Source organism: Danaus plexippus, chromosome 25 (genome assembly GCF_018135715.1).
Source record: "Danaus plexippus chromosome 25, MEX_DaPlex, whole genome shotgun sequence".
Taxonomy (NCBI): Eukaryota; Metazoa; Arthropoda; class Insecta; order Lepidoptera; family Nymphalidae; genus Danaus; species Danaus plexippus.
Window position 1 is genome coordinate 3,622,739 of NC_083553.1, and position 19,183 is coordinate 3,641,921.

Consider the following 19,183-nt stretch of genomic DNA (forward strand, 5'->3'; position numbering starts at 1 on the left):
AGGAATCAATGTGAACTGTGTTCATTTATGAAATAAAGGAATAAATGTTAGATACTAAACGATATTTCATTTACTTCTTTTTCGTTATTTCTTAGCAGCGTCAGAGAACCCGTCTAGCCTGGATGGATGGAGGTGATGCAAAGCCGTAGGTCTAAGAGCAATCGTCTAAAGACAGAAAATTATTTAACTTAAAATTATTCTTATCTGATACCGTTTCTTACATAGCTAATGTTAATAATTATTCAGTTACCTGTTTGTACATATAATTTGAAATTTATTAAATTCCTTAAAATGGTACATAGGTGATATTTAGAAGACATCGGTACTTATTAAAATATTACCAATTTTAATAAATATCTATATACATTTCTAATGCGCACAGCAAGGGATTGGAACAGTTTTGAAACATAAATACATACTTAAATTTTACATGTATTTAAGCTAAAAAGTTATAAAAAAAAAATACTTATTTCGAAAGTGATAAACATACTTCTGTATGGTACATCTACAAACAAATCCGAAAATCATGACAAGGAATGGACGACAAAAATAAAGCTATTCTATCAACTCGAGCTACATCTGTCCTTTAACTTTTTTGTCGAAGTTCTTTTATGGTGAAGGGGACATACCAGTAGACTGCCTACCTGATGGGAAGTAACTATCCTAGACCATGGACATCTGGTGTTGCGGATGCGTTGCCAGCCTTGGTGTGAAAAGAATGATGGAAGAACTCTGATGGTCCAATAACCATCCTGTCAAAGACAATGCTCTTCGTCTGAACTGAGGGTCGTGTTTGTGTGCCGCTGGTACAAAGGAAGGAAGGGCCCCCGATCTGATCCACAGTTATAAGGTCTCCCTTGACCTCATGCGAAAGAAACATACCTAACATCATAAACAAACTTACACTGATGTAGAGCAGAAGGTCGTTATATACATCAACAATCTGGGAGAGGAAAGGGTAAGAAAAAGGAAAGGGCAACCGGCACGGTCACTTATCAAACGAAATGCAACCATGAAATACCTACTACTTCACTCCGATCTTCTGCCGGAGGGTGTTAATTCCCCGGTCGAGCCGCCCATGCTGGTGATGTATTAATTGGCCACAGTTAGGCTCTACCGCCATAAAACCTTGTTTGAAAATCAAAAATGACAGTTTTGAGGGAGAATTATCACGGCTATTGATCCCTGCTTAACGTGCTCATTATAACCTTTGGTTTGACTAAATTCACTTTGCCAATGTTTCAATCATAAACTTGATGCTATGTGCAAATGGTAGGCTAGAAATGTATGTCAGTTATATTGATGTCCTAATTTCTCATTACTCAATTTTCTAACTTAACTAAAAAATAATATAAATACGTTTGTTTAACGACAAATATTACTAGGAGTTGTGACGAGCACCTTGCGAACAGCTGTTTTGATGTCATTGCCTGCGATTAAAAATACCAAAAGCGGAATAAGCAAAGTTGTTGTCAAGTAACTTGGCAGAAGTTCATTTCCAAAAAAAAAATAAATGTTCAAACAATAAGTGTAAAACGTTTCATTTCACGTTCTTATTTGTAAATGTGTTATATTTATATTTGTATTATTCAAAAACGATGAATTCTTATTTGAGATATTTGGAGCATATAGAAACAAAGAAATCACAGACTTCAATGTTAAACTGTATTTTTATAAAAGATTTTCTTTGATAAATTTTTCTATCATGGTCTATGTATGTCTTTAGAGTTAACCCAAAATGGAACGTAAAACGTTAGTTCAATGGCAGTCTTGTCATTTTTCTGATCTAAGAAGGCTTTTATTCCGGAAAAATTAGGTTTCGCTTTTATTTTCGTAAAATCATTTAATACCCTTACTTCCGATAAGGTGTGCGTAGTTATTAATTGTATTTCAATTTCAAGCAACAGTGCTTGTCTAAATATAAATAGCTTACATCTTAGTGTCATTATAATCGATATAACTTAAATAACTATATTTTTTTGTCGGTAATTTGTTATCATTTTGTCAACAAAGTTATGAGATAGTAAGAGGTAAGCATTTTTTTGTATTTCGCTTGATAATTACAACAAACATATTAATTAAGTGTTGTTCCAAATAAATGTTCCCAATTATCTTAAATTAAAAACTAAGTATTGACGTCTAATATTTTGAGTGAATCATTTAAAAGTAGTAAGCAGACGTTACCCAACCATAATTATATAAAGAATATTACGATTTCATGTAATACGAAATGATCTTAAGAGTTTTGCCTTTCAATATAGTATCAAATTATTTAAAGTGAATTATATATTGATACATTTATAAATACTGATTGATAGGTGTCTCTTATATTGTATCTTTGATACTATAAAGTATTGAGTGTGCAATAATAATATTAGATATAAACCTTTTTAGGCCAAAATGTCATTAGAAAGAGAAACAATGGGTGTTATGCCACCCATTTCCGTTGGCAGCGGTCCACTGGATCCTCGCTCACAGCTGATACAAGAAATGAGAGACCAGAATTTCGATCTCATCAGATTCGCTTCATACAGGACGGCATGTAAACTCCGATTTGTTCAGAAGAAATGCAACTGTATGTCTTATTTTTATTATATTATCATTATTTTATCATATATATACCCATTCTAATTATCTTACGTATTTAAGATAATATACTTCAATTTACTGTAATTCATTGATATCTTTACAATATATGCAATATAATAAAAATTATTTTTAATTCAATTACAGTACATGCAATCGATATATGGAATGTCATAGAGGCATTCAGAGAGAATGCTCTAAACACTCTTGAGCCGACAGCCTGTGTGAATGTCACGAGACTTGAGACACTGGTGTCGTCACTGTATCATAACTTAAACAAGAGGCTACCTCCCGCTAACCAAGTGTCGGTGGAAGCATGTTCGGCGTTGCTATTGAACTGGCTATTATCAGCATTTAGTACTGGGTAACTATATCGTCTTATTGAAAACTGGTTTTATTTACATATATGTTTTTTATAGTTTTATTAACTAGTTCCTGCATATACTCATACTCACATTTAATAATGTCCTTGGTATTCAGAGAGACTATATAATTCTACCATTACAGATATAAATTGTACAAAACACACGTAAAATCTGTTCTTATTAATATTATCGCTTCATAACACATAGGAAATAGTAATTCTTTTATTTTTTCCCAGCGAGAATGTGGGAAAGATAAGAGTTTTTTCTATCAAAGTGGCATTAGCAACGATGTGTGCCGGCAAGCTGATGGATAAATTGAGATGTGAGTCAAATAATTACCATGAATTATTTAATTATTAATTGATTCTATCTAATAATATTATATTATATTATATTGCAGACATATTCTCCCAACTCTCGGACGGTAATGGTCATTTACTTATGAAGAGGCTCTCAGACTATCTGCGGGAAGTGTTGGCTTTACCGGCAGCGGTTTACGAGTCACCATCCTTCAGTTACAATGACAATCTAGCTATGGCTATATTTAACCAGGTGAATAATAATTATATTTAATGTATAAGATATACAATTAATGTATAGGATATACAAGGAAAACAGAAGCTGCAGGAAAAATATAGTTGTGGGTATTACTTGTAAGGTAGTTTTAAATAAAATTTATCTTTTAGGTGGTTTTTCGGTACAGACTTATATGTATAAAAAAAATTAAAATTAAATTCAATAAGGGAAGGGAGTGTTAATAAACATATTTTAATTTTCGTCTGTTTATCTGTTTGTTCCTTGTAAGCCCTAAAACTACTGAATTTTCTCAGATATCATGTAATTAAGTCTGCTTTTATTTTTTTATTTTAATTCCGAGAGAAGTTGCGGGCACAGCTAGTTATATACATGTTAATTGTTGCAGAATGTCAAAATAACGGTCAATGACTTCTTAGACACACTGATGTCGGATCCGGGACCGCCGTGTCTTGTGTGGCTACCGTTACTCCACAGACTGGCTAGCGTTGAGAATGGTCTGTAAATAAAAACATTCCATATATATATATACACATATATAGTCCATTTTATCAACGATAATCAAATTTATTGTAACCGTTCTCATTCATCTATCTTCCCATTTTCATTCATTCATTCCTTTCACATTTTCATTCACATTCACTTCATAGAAACGTTCAAATGAACCTGGTTTGGTCACGGACTATGCATAAACCAGTCCATCATACATAATTTCATGATGTAATAGCAATTATTTGCATGAAAATTATTTAGCAAATAGAGTTCAGTCTTTGATACAATCATAATACCTGAGTAAGATTGAAATTAAAATTTTACAAATAATTTAAAAAAAAATAGATAAAAGCGGTCCAATATCATATGAGAATCACGTGATGCCAACGTGATGTGATTGGTGTGACGTCATCGTGCACGTTATTGCGTGTCTATAAAAACATTCCGTGAGAGCATCGGCGCGAACACATTTGAATGGAATATGCGCGATGACGTCACATACGCAAGAGGGAGCTGCCTATACTTTTTTTATTATTATTGTTATATAGTTTAAATGTTTATGAATAAATATATATATATATATTTTTTTTTAATTAAAAAAAAATTAACGTTTGAAATACTATTGAGTATCGCGTGTTAAGTGAAAATATATATTGGTCAACTTGACTGTTCCTCTCGCTAGTGGTGCATCCCCTCGCCTGCAGTGTGTGTCGTCGTGGTTCTCTGACTGGGTTCCGTTACCGCTGTACACGCTGCGCCGCCTACACCCTCTGTCAGGACTGCTTCTGGCGGGGTCACGTGAGCCCCCCGCACAGCAATGACCACGAGGTCAAAGAGTACGCCACCTACGTGAGTATCATGTTACACTGGTCAGTTATATTAGATTAATTCGTGAATAATCACCAAAGTGAGCGATAACGCCCACTTTTAGATACCAAAGGGGTCGGTAAGAGACCCAAAAAAAGTGGGGGTGTTAAGTTATAGTGGTTTTTCAGTAGGTGAGAAAATGGGAGTGATCAAAAATAATTTATTCTCAAAGTGGGAGGGTGAAATAAGTTTGGGAACCCCTGGTCTATACAGACAGCCAGATCAGTTCCGGATATCTGTAACTTCAGACATTATTTATAAATTTCAGTTCGTTTTGATCGTTTTAATGTTATGTTTCAATGATCATGATTATGAAGGACATTTTCGGTACACCAGATTTCATAATATTTGGTAAATTATATAAATAGTAATTGGAATGTTGAAAATAAATGTTATAAATGATAGTAATGAGGCCTAGCTTAGTCTAGACTCAAATATTAAAAGTGACGCGAATGAATTCATTATCAACGCTCGGGCTAGACTTTCTTTTTAATCTCGGTTCAGCAATGTAGTCTAAGCGTTAATGATCGGCGCTCAGTCTAGACTAACAGAATAATATTCGTCTATATACATATGTAGTCAACATTATAATACTTAAATATAAAGTAATGCGTTCTCAATCAGCGCTCAGTCTAGACTTTCTATTTAGTCTCGGTGTGTCGTTATGGTATATTTTAACTTGTGATTAAAAATCTAAAAACGAGTTAGGAAGGGTAATAGAGATTTAATACCCTTTCATATACAAAACTGGGAAATGATTTATCTTTGGACCAAATTTTTATAAAAAAAAAAAGTAACCTCTTCATTACTTGTTAGAAGAATAGGCAAGAAATAGAGTGCTTAGTGAGTCTCTGTGACAACCTTATATAAGGTAGGAGTGGAGGCAGATACAGTTTGTAATATCTATGCGCTTGGCGTTAGACGGATGTTCGTGTCCCGGACTAGTGATAGGTGCAGAGAAGCCTGCTCTAGTAGTGACAGACAGACGTCCTTGAGGTGAAGGTTGTATTATATAAGATGGTATATGTCGAACATTTCAAAACATGAATTAAGTCTTGAAGTCTAGAAGAGACGTAGTGATAGTGAAAAAAAATTACACTTATTAACAATTTTGTTTTTGGATAATGTTTCGTTATAATATAACACAAAACATTATTATTTACGTCGAAAGGCTTGTAGGAGTTTCCCAATTAGTCAAAGGATTACAACGTGAGCGTCAAACGACGTCAGTGATGAATATTCGAGTGTTAGCTAGAAAAAAGCAACTGTAACGTATTTTTATGAAAAAAAATAACAAAATATCAGCACAAAATACCACGCCCACGACAAGGTAGTTACTTTAAAAAATTCAATATTTAAGAATGATCCCATCAGCAAGACTCGGCTCGAAGTCACAAAACTATTCACAAAATCTTAGTTAGAATCTAATGTTCCAGAGCTCATCAGAGCTGAACGCTGGCCGTCATTTAATCTTGATCCTTAATCTGCTGGCTTATGATTTATACTCAGTTTTAGAGTAACGCTTAAAATATAATATAAATTTATTGTATGTTTGTTGATGTTGTTACAGAAATCTCCATCTAAGCAGATCGGTGCGACTCTTCGTAAGTCATTCCGCTGTGTTCCCGAGCGAGCGCGACCAGCCCTTCCGAGGTATCCCGACCAGCCGGAGCGGACACTCAATTTAAGCCATATTGTGTGAGTTGACAGTTCAGCGTAAAGTGGTTATGAATCAACACCTGAACCTTGATATCGTAGTATAATTAGTTAACAGTTCACGTTAAACTGGTCTTGCATACGAGTTATATTCCTAAAGCTCTTCTTACACTGGTGGTTATAATGGGTACAATTAAGCGACCGTCATAACTTGACCTATACCTTAATAAGAGTTCATCTCCTTCTGGTTACAGTCCACCGTCACCAGTGCCGGCTCACAACGGCTTCCCGGAGTACACTGGCTACAACACCGGCTCATTGGACAGTCGTTCATCAAGATCGACACATAGAAGTATCTTAATACATATAAAATTTATATATACGCCCCATTAAAAAATTTCAACCTACAATAATATAAATAATATGAGAAAAAACGTAGTTTTGTTAATAACTATTCTTTTGTAAAATTTCTCATACAACAATCACAAATATATCACATAATATAACATTGAAGTTAATTTACTATATATAAAGGTTTTACACATTATAATTTTTTTTTGCCAGGCATAGCTGAACACCTCTCCCGGGGGGTGGATGACGAGCACCGTCTCATAGCGAGATACGCCGCCAGACTCGCGCACGAGAATAGAACTATGGTTACAAACAGATACCAATATATTACATAACGAAGCATAATAATGTATTAATATTGTTAAAGCGAAGCTAAAACTATGTATCGCTAAGAGGAATGCTTGAACGGATGATGAAATATAAAAGCTCATAGCTCATGTTCAGACATGTATTACACACACATTGATGATCAAAACTAACATCACGCACACTACCATGACTCTGACACACACACACGCACACACGCACACGTCACACTTATATAATACATCAATACGTGAACACATCTCAGTGTGTGTGTTGTCACTAAATGTCAATCATAATGACATTCATATTGTACTATTGAACTGGAAATATTAACTAATTATCTATTATAAAGTTTGGAGGTATCTGATCTTAATAAAATCTCATATTATAGATATATAGCCCGAACGACTATTGAGTTAGTGTTTAGAAAAAATAATAACATTATAAGCAAGTAATTATTTTACAGCCGAGAGCTGGGAGGTCTGCATCTTTGACTCCTGAATTGGTGAGGCATTTTTCTTTTAGATTTTTAACCTTACGGAAACTATCTCATAGATGTTATAACCCTATTTTCCTCATCCGCATTGTGACCCGTTTGAAGCATAACCTAACCTTTCTTTACCATATCTTTTATACTACTTAAATAACAATAAATATTTTATACGTTATATTGTAATACATCCAGGGCCGCTCGTCGTCCGAGGGCTCGGAGGTGGATGCTGCGAGACAGCAGCGAGAACTGATATCACAGCTGGAGGCTAAGAACAGGGAGATCATGAGAGAGATAGCTAGACTTAGGTATACATTGTATAGTATAAATATATATTAAGTAATAGCTGTTATTATAAAAACAATATGTCTTCTAGACGTCAGCAGGAAGCGGAAGCGTCTAGCGGTAACGCCCCTCCCTTAGTTTCCGAGCTACGAGCGTTAAGACAGAGAAAGGACGAACTAGAAGGACACCTGTCCTCACTCCAGGAGTCCAGGAAACATCTCATGCACCAGCTCGAGGGGCTGATGAGGATGCTTAAGGTACATACATACATATATATATATACAAAGAACAAATCTGTTAACAAAGAAACTAAGTTAACGTGTATTCTCTTACTAAATCTTATTTCTAACAATTTAACTATAGTATTCATTTAAATAAAACTAATATATTTCTGATTACTACGCGTGTTTTATGATATAAAGACAACGGTCGCTGCAACGTAACCGAAACGTCGGGAGTATTAGTTTTTTAAATAATAAAAAACGCGCAGTGATCCGAAAGATATTAGTTTAATTTAAAGAAATCTTTACATTTAAAAAAAAAAAATCTACGCTGATAAGTTATCAGTGTTACCATAAGTTCTAACGTCACTACACACGCAGCGTTAGCAGTATTTCATTCATAAATATTCACACACAGTATTGATATATATTGAATGAGAAACGTCAAACGATTCGTATGTAGTGTGTGCTAGAACTCGTGTTAAGGTAACAATTATTCCCACTAACATATCTATTAATATTCTAGACCCAGCAATCCAGTCCTCGTTCGACCCCAAACTCATCACCTCGATCCACGAAAAGCCCCCCACTGCCGGGGTCGCAACCCCAACCGTCAGCCCCTGACAGGTATAAATTTAACCCCATCCAACAATTAATATAATAACATCCAATAATATTTTAAATCAAAAATTAGTAAGATGGTTGATTTGAACCTGCGACTACTATATTGAAACTCAGTCGCTCTAACATTTGAGCTATTGTGTCCTTACTAAAATCAGTGAATATATATATATATAAATGATTGAATTTTTTTGCATATTATTAGTCAGTTTTATATATATATATATATATATATGATTGAAAATTTGTTGCAAACTACTACAATAACTTTATGTACATTAGTTGGAAGCAAAAATTTTTTTTACCTACAAATATTTAGATAAAATATTTTAATAGAATTGTATTTATTACTGAGTTAACGATTACAACATCAATAGCGACAGTTCTGATATTAATTGATTATTACATAAAAATAAATCTTAAGATAAATTTTGATATCTTAAGATATTACTTCCGTTATGGATATTTTATTTGAATAATAATCAAACATCTTTATTCCATCATCTGCGTGTATTCAGTTATTGTTTAATTTTTATTTTTTCGCGAACATAGTCTTGTTATGTATTATGTATGTACTTGTGTAGGGAGTCCCGGGGCGCGGTCCGCAGCGCTCCGCAGACACCCTCGCTGGGGGAGAGGGAGCGGGTCGACATGACCCACAGTCTGGGTGAGTTAAGTCCCTGGTATGTTGACCATAGACTACCATAGACTAATGAGATGTAAGATTTTCGCGAGTATTCATTTTAATAAGTTTTATTTATTTTTAAAACTACTACTGTGTCTCGAGACACAGTGAGCGCATTCTGCCGGTATCCACAGCGGTACGCCAGAAAATTAATAAATCGTCGGCGGTAGATGATAAATAACAAGGACCAACTGACAGACATTCACATCTCGTCTGCCCGTGATCACGGTTGCTGCAAAGCAACCGAAACGTCGGGATTGTGTAGTTAAAATAATAAAAATCACGTAATATCTCCCAAAAATACTAGCTTTATTTATCCCACAGATTATATAGTATAGACTGAAAAGTTATCTGTTATTTTTTTGATAAAATTATCATTCTTTTATTCAATACCCACCTTGGTTACCTTCGAGGACGATGCAATGCAATCGTACAATTTTTTCCCTACCATTTTATAGTACGGTTTATCTTTAGTCTCGAAATAGGCTTTAATTTCAATAGGCCATCATATATACCAAAAAAAAAGTTATTTGCAATGGACATATTTTTTATCAGACGAAAAGCCAAACCAATGTCACGCATACCTACATGAAACAAAATACATATATAATCTAAAATTTTTATTTATTACAGTATAAAAAATTATAATATAATAATTTTGATACTAACATAATTGAGATGTATTCTTTATTGCTTATCCGAAGATTTATCTGTCTTCAAATATCTCGTGTGATTCAGGTAACGAGTATTAGTGCAAGGACTAGGGATCTCATAATAATGTCTTTTACATTATATATATAGTATTACTTTAACTCAATTACAATGATTTTTATAACTAAGGTGCCATGGAGAGTATGGGAGCTGATTCCAGAAATTTCCATAAAAATCAAAGACCCACCACAAGTGAGTACAAATGAGAATATTCAAGGAAAAAGCTGTTATTACCAAAAACTTTTCTAGAAAATTCCAACGAAAAACACTTATTATTTTGTTGAAATTATTATTTTTTTTATAAGAAAAAATATTAAATAAAAAATACAGATAATATATCATTTTACAAAAATACATAGAGAAATGAATTTATTATAACGAAGTAAAATTATCATATACTAATCGGCTAATAAATACAATTTGAATATCATAGACAATTGATTTACAGTGGGCATAGACAACAGGAGTCTCAGAAGCGATCTCCTATACGCTGCTGACTCCGTCACAAACGCCATGTCGACTCTAGTACGGGAACTCAATTCTGGTAACTATGTCATATATATGTTTATATATATTTATATATGAATCCAAACTTTCGAAAGTTATATATACTATGTTTGTACTGGAATTGAAATCCCATGATATACAATGATGATCCGACATGATATCTCAATTCCATATAAATTGTTGGAACGCATGTTTTTTTTATGTTATGGCACGTTTGTCGGTTCTTGCATGGACACCTAGAACATATACACCCCCATGAGTGCATACAGATTATACATCTGAATTAGCATACGATAAAATTATATATATATGTTTATATATAGTAATTTATCATATGATATATGAACAAAAAATATAAGTATACAATACAGTAATGTTAGTTGGTTAATATAAAAAATAATTTTATACACACGAAACTCATAATCTTATTGTTATGATACAATAAAATAATATAAATCTAATTTCAAAACCACACCCTGTATGGCTTCATTCAAACTTATCAATAACTACCCCCTGTATAGTGTCATTGGAAAAAAAAAATCCAACTACCCACCATATATATAGATGATGTGCGAGTGATCAGAGGTTTGTGTTGCAGAGGGATCGGACGCTGAAGACACGGTCAAGGGGCAGCGGGAGAGAACACGGAGAGGTACAAATATACATACAACATATATATATATTTAGGAACCAAGAAAACTAGGAGTTACCGGGGGATAGTTTAGTTTGTGCACTATTAGCATAGCTGTTAAATAAAACATGTATTTGAATTATATTTTAAACGTACCATGATCATCGACCGGCCTCATGAATTTCGATAAAACGATGTCGCATGTATTCTGCATGTATATATTATGTTTAGTCGATGTTAATATAAGGGAGTTCATTGAACCGGTAAACAAAAGACATCAGGACGAATATTAAACGTTTATCTGTGTGTTAAAGTATGATACAATGACATAGTAATATATGATGTGTAAAGGAAATATAATGAAGGGGTCTCTAAATATTGGAATTAACACAAGTTAATATAACAGTCACGTTTATTATGTGTCAGACTTCGAGGAGGACGACGACAGTGACGAGCCCATGCCGCGCCCGCAGCTGCCGAGACACTACAGACACGACAACAACGTGCAGGTACATACACACATACATACATATACACACACACACATAGACAAACACACACACACCTTACATGACCATAGCATAATGCTCTAGTTGCAAGTTGTCTATTGACTAATTGGGAAGCTCTCGAGTAAATACGAATATTTTTTGTTATAAAAAGATATCATCCAATAACAAAATTGTTAAAAAGTGTAATAGTTGTTTATTTTACTATCACTACGTCACTTCTAGACTTCAAGACTTAATTCATGTTTTGAAATGTTCGACATATACAATCTTATATAATACAACCTTCACCTCAAGGACGTCTGTCTGACACTACTAGAGCAGGCTTCTCTGCACCTATCACTAGTCCGGGACACGAACATCCGTCTAACGCCAAGCGCATAGATCTTACAAACTGTATCTGCCTCCACTCCTACCTTACATAAGGTTGTCACAGAGACTCACTAAGCACTGTACGATATATTGGCGCCAAAATAATGGAACATAGCCAACAATATTATACAAATGACAGATTCCAAATTCAAAAGTTTTTTTTTTTATTATAACTTTATTTATGGCCAGACTGATATATCTAAACACTTCACATATACATACATCCAATCATTTAGTGTGAACATATTTGCTTTTTGCTATTTTCTGTTTAGTATATATAATAATTGTTTTTGAACGATTAAATATTATTATTATTTTTTAATAATTTTTTTTTTTTTTCTTATTGAATTCCTCATTTTTTTGTTGTATTGTTATATATAAATCCTGAATATTTCTTATAGTTTAATGTGCTTATTTTTGTGTCCCTTATATATTGCGATATTATTTATGCTTGAGTTTTTTTTTTCTTGTTTATTATTTCCAGAGCATGCCACCTAGTGTTACTTCATGAGTTCTAGAGGTTTGTTTTAGTTTATACATTATATATATTTAAAAATTAAAAAAAAAATATCTATTTATATATATTTTTTCTTATACAGGATACCCCTCCTCCGCTACCAGCTCGCAGTGGACACTACTTCCCTCGTACATAGCTTCAAGGATTTGTAATCTTTATTTCCTAACACATAGAGCTGTCATTCGGTACATACTAAACTATTTTTAATTAAGTTTATACCAAAAACATCTCTATAACTATCATAATAAAGTCGATTTTATCTGAATTGTTACTAGAGAAAAACATTAAAACAATCTATGATCCACACTGTGAGGTTGCAAGGTTGAGTCCTTGCAAGAAGGTTATAGTGTTTATGAAAGACATTTTTTTTTTATATATGTATATGAAATTATAAATTACTTCATTTTATTATAACTATTATATAAGTATAGGAATTGTAATATTATCTTATTATTACGCATATACAAGTTGAGGGAATAAAAAAAATAAACAAAAAAAAATATCCGCTACACACAGACTGATATAATATATGATACATTAATCAGCAAAATATACCAAAAAAAAAAAGCCCGAAATTTATTTTTTATATAAAAACCGTTAACAATAAATATATAATCATACAATCATCAAAACGGATCGCTCCTTAAGGAGGTGGATACAAGATGGCGCCACTGTCTTTATTTGATCAGTAGTTGTCTTCTGATTTAATAAATCTATATTATAATTGTTACTTACACATAATTTAGTGTTAGAAGTTTTTTGTTTCGGCTGTAAGGGTCTAGTCCTCATTATTTTTTAATTAAAAACATAATTCCCTTTTTAATTTCCGTCTTCCATTAGTCAATTCCTTCCTTGATGTACAAAATAGTCAATTTATTCTTCCCTACCCATATCTGATTATATCAAATCTATTTTGAAAGCCCCTTAATATTTTAAGCGTTTTTTAGTAGTAAAATATTTTTTTAATCTATACGTCACATGTCAAAACTGACAGCTTCCAATTTGAGCAAAATCATTATTTATTTTTTTTAATATATAAAACTTATTGCTCATTATATGTTCAAGACTGCGTTCACCACCGAACTGTGAAATGCCAAAAGTTTTTAAACCAAAATTATTTTATACAAATTGGCGGCAAAAGTAGGTTCTAACGCATATTTTAATCCCAACCAATCTTATAATGAGGTTTTATTGAAAATATTAAATTAATATAATATCTTATGACAAAAGTATATCAGTAAATTCGTTTTGTCTCACTTTATTTCTATATAATATCTTTGAGATATAATTTGAAATTATGAGAAATCATAAATTATTTCTAACCAGTCTGTAAAGTAAGTATAAGTTAGTTTTTTTTTTATTTTGTTATTACCTTTGTTGTTTATTTAGGATAAGATTTTTTAAGTAACATGTTTTTAAAACTGTCATTCATGGATAAGTTTATTTTTAATGCACTATCTTTGCAATGCTTATGTGACATGTTTGGTACAATATAAAATATTATATTTGATTATATCAGTGATTTATATGTATGGTAAGGTTGGATATCATTTAAGTATTTTAAACACTATCGGTACATGTGTTAGAGGTATTAGTGCTTGTATTATTATAGATGTTGCATATCATTTAATGTAGGAATTGGGTGCAATAGCGGCGCGGGGAGACCAGGACGTTCCATTCTGTTAGATAGTTAATTTAATACCATGTATCCAAAGTGTATGACTGATGGGCGGCGTGTTGTATACAGACATACATACATATATATATATATTTATATATATATAATAAATTGATTATATTCATCTCCGAATGATTATATTTTCGTTCAATCGTATATATTTTTTTCTCAGCATAATAAATGTCATTTCATATTCATATAGTGCTATGTAACAAATATATATATATATATATATTTCATACACTCCCAAATATCCTAAAATTAATACGCAATACGAGTATGTGAATTGTATAAAACGCGCCCCACCGCCAGTCCGTTAATCGTTAAGCGCGTACTTATTTATATACTTAATGAATTCCATAGTTAATAAGTTTTAGATTTTTTAATGCCACATGTCGACATATAATCAGATATTTTGAATCCACTATACGTAAGTCATAGTATTTTGTACTGTTAGATTTTCATAATCTAGTTGTAGTTTCTATACCATAGAGCACAAAATGTATCGGCGTACATATATATATTGTATGTTTATAAATTTGTTCACGTGTATTAATAAATGTGTTTTTCCTTTCGGTCATGGTCATAGATGGTCCCGCCTGAAAACGGTGTACACGTTCAGTAAGGTTGTGATGTCAACGAGAATAGACAAGAGATTTATTTAATGTATATATGGTATCTGTGGACCGTGTCTAGTCTGTGGCCGTTGATGGCTGTCATTGCGATAGCAAACATTCCATTGCTTGTGTTTGGCGCGTTTTATTTATTTACCTCCTACCTGTGAGAATATTTTATTTATTAATATGAGATTTTTTATTTTTGAAGGAACAAAATATTGATGTAAAATTAACAAATATTAATTCCTCTTTCAATTTCAAATTCAGTGAATTTCATTTATAACGTCATAATTATGCAGTGGCGTGTAAACCAAATACATTGTTTAATTCTTACTTACATACTTACTATACTATACTTTTAATCAAACAGTTGTTGAATTTTTACAGATAATTAATATGACATTAGATTTATGATTTGGTATAATTGCTAAAAGTGGGATCTATCAACTTTAAAAATGACATTTTCGAGCGGCCGTCTCTAGCGGCTTGCACCGCTTCCCAGCCAGAGCGGCTTTATGCACAACTACTCGGTGCATATATTCCATAAAAATGTTGTCGAGCACGATCTAAAATGATCTTATTGTATGCAAAAAATTTTTTTTAAAAACTATGCATATGATAGTGTTCGAGAGGCACTGCTTCCTTAACCCTACTCGTTTAAAGAGTCTTAGAAACTGACGAGATTGTCAAATGAGAAGGGATAATTTAATTTGTCGGTATATCGTTCAACATTTTTCGTCATTTTGTACATATTGTCCTCGCTAGCGCAAGTGAATAAGGTTTAATTAGTTTATTAGTGGATTTATTAACGAATTACGAAAAATTATAGCTGTGAGCTCTGTAGTGGTAACGTGAGACGAAAACTCTTAACATTCAATGGATTCACCGTGCGGGTGCCGGGTCCATCGCGTTGCAGGGAGAGGAGCTGGGGCTAAGCTCAACAGTGTCTGGGACTTGCCACCCAGGCGTAGGTTTAAGAGGCCCCTATCTAACGCGAGTTAAGCGAGTTTGCGAATACATAAATGTGTCTGGTCTGGACGCACAAATATCCTCGGGGATTTTGTATTGTTTTTCATACGTATCTATCATTATAGTCAAATCCGAAGCCGCTTTAAGGATAGAGTAAGGCTTTACGTTTGATTTTGTAGCCCTAGTACCCTAAACTATTGATCGGTCGTTTGTGGTTATTTCCTTTTGCACTCTGGCTACCGAAAGTCTAACCGCTTCACGTATGATTTCCCGAACCCTATCGTGACGACGCGAGTTTTGACCGCTATCCAGGAGTACCTTACATCCCACCAGCAAATGCTTAGCAGTTCCAACTGCCATTTCCACAGATATAGCAAGCGTTACCTTTACCCCATCTTACTAAATTACTCTGATCTGGGAGAGTCATTTGGACGCATTGAGATAATTTTTTTGCATTTTTGCAATGCTAGCGACTAATCATGAATTGAGGTGCGCCATTTTAGTGCTAATGGGATGCAAAAATCTGCTATGTCTATGCATGGATCTTATATTTGTCATTCTCGTCTTTCCGAATAAAAGACTTCAATACATCCGTATCTTGGGCCTTCTCTCTTGATCCTAACCCTACTCTGTTACTTTGTGCCCCTATCATAAACTGCTTATGATGTTGAATTCGTGACTAGCTCTGGGGCATCTTTGGCTATTGGGAGTTATGTAACGACTTCATCGTGGGATTTACCCAGGATATGTGTCTTGGAAACTCTTAGTTGTTTATAGAGCTCCGATGTCCTTTTTAGACTCATCCCTAAACTATTGCGATCCCTGAATAAAACTGATGAATCAGTCGTAAGCGCGAGCCCGAGCCACAACTTCAACACCTTTATGACGCTTGCATCTAACTTTGACAAAAGGGTTTTAGTAAAACCATAGACGAGGAAAAGCCAACTTAAACGTGAAGTTAGGTGATTAACCAAGCTTTTTTGACGTAACTGATCTGTTGGCTAGCTACCTTGTTAAGATCGTTTAAGAAGCTTTCTACTATTCCTTCTAAAGATGGAGTATGACCTATATTATCAATGTTAAGACCGAGAAATTTAAATGGAGCATTTTCTGTAACCGTAGAAACGAATTGACCGCCTAACGTTAATCCCGGATTGTATGAGGTATATCTTGTATTCCGCCTATCGAGACACAGACAGTGACATTAACTTGTTTTTGTCCTCAATCCATCCGTCCACTTACAGAATTTATCCACTTCGTCTAAAAGTATCTGACTGTAGATTTAACTAAAAAAAAGTAATGTTACTAGTTGTTTTAATATAAAGTATTACGATAGGTATAATTGGCCAGCAGGTTGTGTACACACAAATAAGTTATTTTGTTTTCCTTGGTTGTTGTTTTCAAATACTAATAAGAATGTTTGGATCTCCACTGGATATTAAGATTGCAATAATTTTCATAAAGCGGTGATGAACATTATATATAGATGTTAGGTCTGATCGGACTGTGACTTGATGTAATATTATCAATATTTTAGAGGAATTTTATTGTCATAATAAATTAATTTCTCAAACTTATGTTGGGAAACGGTTTTATCTTCCGAGATTAATGGAGTTCAGAGCTAGTTAAACAAAAATGGCCACTCGCGCCGTATGTCAGGTGTTCAGACCATGCCCTTAACCTTTTCTGTCAAAAACTTTTGAAGGAGTTTCTGAGACCAAACGTTTTTGTTAGTATAGTTCAGGCAAACATCAAATGATCATCATCCTGGCCTTGCGGTTAAACTCATTAGAAAATAATGAAATTATGCTGAATATTGTTTTTTTTTTTCAATCATATTCTGCTTACTCTATTCCAAATCTTTGCACGGCCCTTATATTATATAAAGTTTTTAAACATAGAACATGTTTTTGTGATTAGAATGGTTCCTTTATTAAAACAGATTTTAGACATTGTTGAAGACGTAGAGACAATATTAATTAATTTTCACCAACAACATTCTCAGGTTATTTCAATCTAAAAACAATATCCACTTTTAACGTTGAACGTACCTATAAGTGCCATTATTGAAATGTGGAAATTTTACTTTACCTACCCTATATAACGCTAATCGATGATGTAAACCTGAGTTTGTTTGTAGCTCATCCCTTAAATAAAGATTTTTCTCCTTAAAGTATACAAACGAGATTTAATGTTATTTTAGTACAAAAAAATATCGATAAACTAGAGGGAGTTGCATAATGAAATACACGAAATTTTTTTATCTGTATTCGAAAAAACAGTATGACATTACAAAAAATTTAACTAGATGGCACTAATCAAATAAAGTTTGTGGAGTCCCTTCGCGCAGAAGACGTGAAACTTCGTGAATTGAAAATATATTACGAGTGTATCAAATCAAACTAAAAATAGTGAATATTATAAATAAATTAATATAAAACGCCAGGTACCTACGTATTTCAGCTAACTTCACGACGCACACACTTTACTTCGCTGCATAGCAAGAACACCATGCGCATGTTGTTGAAAACTACCGACTTGCTCTCTTTCTCTCTCCTACTTTCTACATTTGTTTTTTTCTCTCTCTCCCTCTTGCGTTGGAATACTGGACGCTAGTGTAAGCGTTCAAGCACCACATTCCCTCTCACTCTCCCCCCCCTCCCCCCTCCAGAAACGTTAAACGTTTAACACAACCTTATTAGAAGTCACATAAGAAGTTTCATTTCAAAATAATTACCGCTATCTTTCTTTAGGTGAGTTTGTTACCCTTACTACTATTTTGAATATCGTTATATTTTTATATTAAGGTTTCAGATCGATTGAAACGAACTAAGCTAAATCTTTGGGACGTGCGCTGTTTGCTGAATAATTCCTATTATTATTTATATTCTAATCTGTTGTTTGCAGTTAACAAGTGAGTTTCTCTTGAATAAGAATTCATTTTATTTGAAATTACTATGAAATGTGATGCCTGATTCGGTTATTTATCGTTTGGATAATAACAGTAAAAATTTATAGCCATATATAATAAATATTTTACAATTATTCTAATTGGTTTCTGAGCAGTTTATCAACTGTTGGCAATAATCAAAATCGTCGTAATTGAGGAATAAAACAGCTATGAGTCAGGCTTATTAACATTCGTTAAGTGTACACAGCGCTCTCAAATACCAGTTTGTTTTAAGGAATATCTGACGTTATAAAAAAAGATAATCT

At 33.3% G+C, this 19,183-nt stretch overlaps 1 protein-coding gene across 3 annotated transcripts; it reads left to right on the plus strand.

Moving 5' to 3' along the window:
- The first annotated feature begins 1,778 nt into the window (after positions 1-1,778).
- On the plus strand, positions 1,779-15,129 carry LOC116775176 (dystrobrevin beta). Of its 3 annotated transcripts, none has more exons than XM_061524625.1 (21): positions 1,779-2,030; positions 2,395-2,575; positions 2,734-2,950; positions 3,188-3,273; positions 3,352-3,503; positions 3,874-3,982; positions 4,660-4,826; positions 6,415-6,542; positions 6,755-6,852; positions 7,065-7,156; positions 7,624-7,662; positions 7,843-7,955; positions 8,024-8,189; positions 8,680-8,780; positions 9,359-9,441; positions 10,300-10,362; positions 10,619-10,714; positions 11,276-11,329; positions 11,735-11,817; positions 12,671-12,706; positions 12,786-15,129. In XM_061524625.1, the coding sequence occupies exons 2-20, from the start codon at positions 2,401-2,403 to the stop codon at positions 12,695-12,697; spliced, it is 2,049 nt and encodes a 682-aa protein (XP_061380609.1). In that variant the 5' UTR covers positions 1,779-2,030; positions 2,395-2,400; the 3' UTR covers positions 12,698-12,706; positions 12,786-15,129. The 3 variants fall into 3 exon arrangements, with proteins under 3 accessions (XP_061380609.1, XP_061380611.1, XP_061380610.1); XM_061524626.1 differs by lacking the exon at positions 1,779-2,030 and adding an exon at positions 2,196-2,220; XM_061524627.1 differs by lacking the exons at positions 8,680-8,780; positions 11,276-11,329; positions 11,735-11,817; positions 12,671-12,706; positions 12,786-15,129.
- Positions 15,130-19,183: the final 4,054 nt, after the last annotated feature.

Excerpts from the sequence above, each read along its gene's own strand:
- LOC116775176 (XM_061524625.1), top strand. The coding sequence starts at position 2,401 with ATGTCATTAGAAAGAGAAACAATGGGTGTTATGCCACCCATTTCCGTT. Across the intron at positions 7,663-7,842 it reads CATCTTTGACTCCTGAATTG|GGCCGCTCGTCGTCCGAGGG; the intron begins GTGAGGCATTTT and ends TAATACATCCAG. Across the intron at positions 10,363-10,618 it reads AAATCAAAGACCCACCACAA|TGGGCATAGACAACAGGAGT; the intron begins GTGAGTACAAAT and ends ATTGATTTACAG.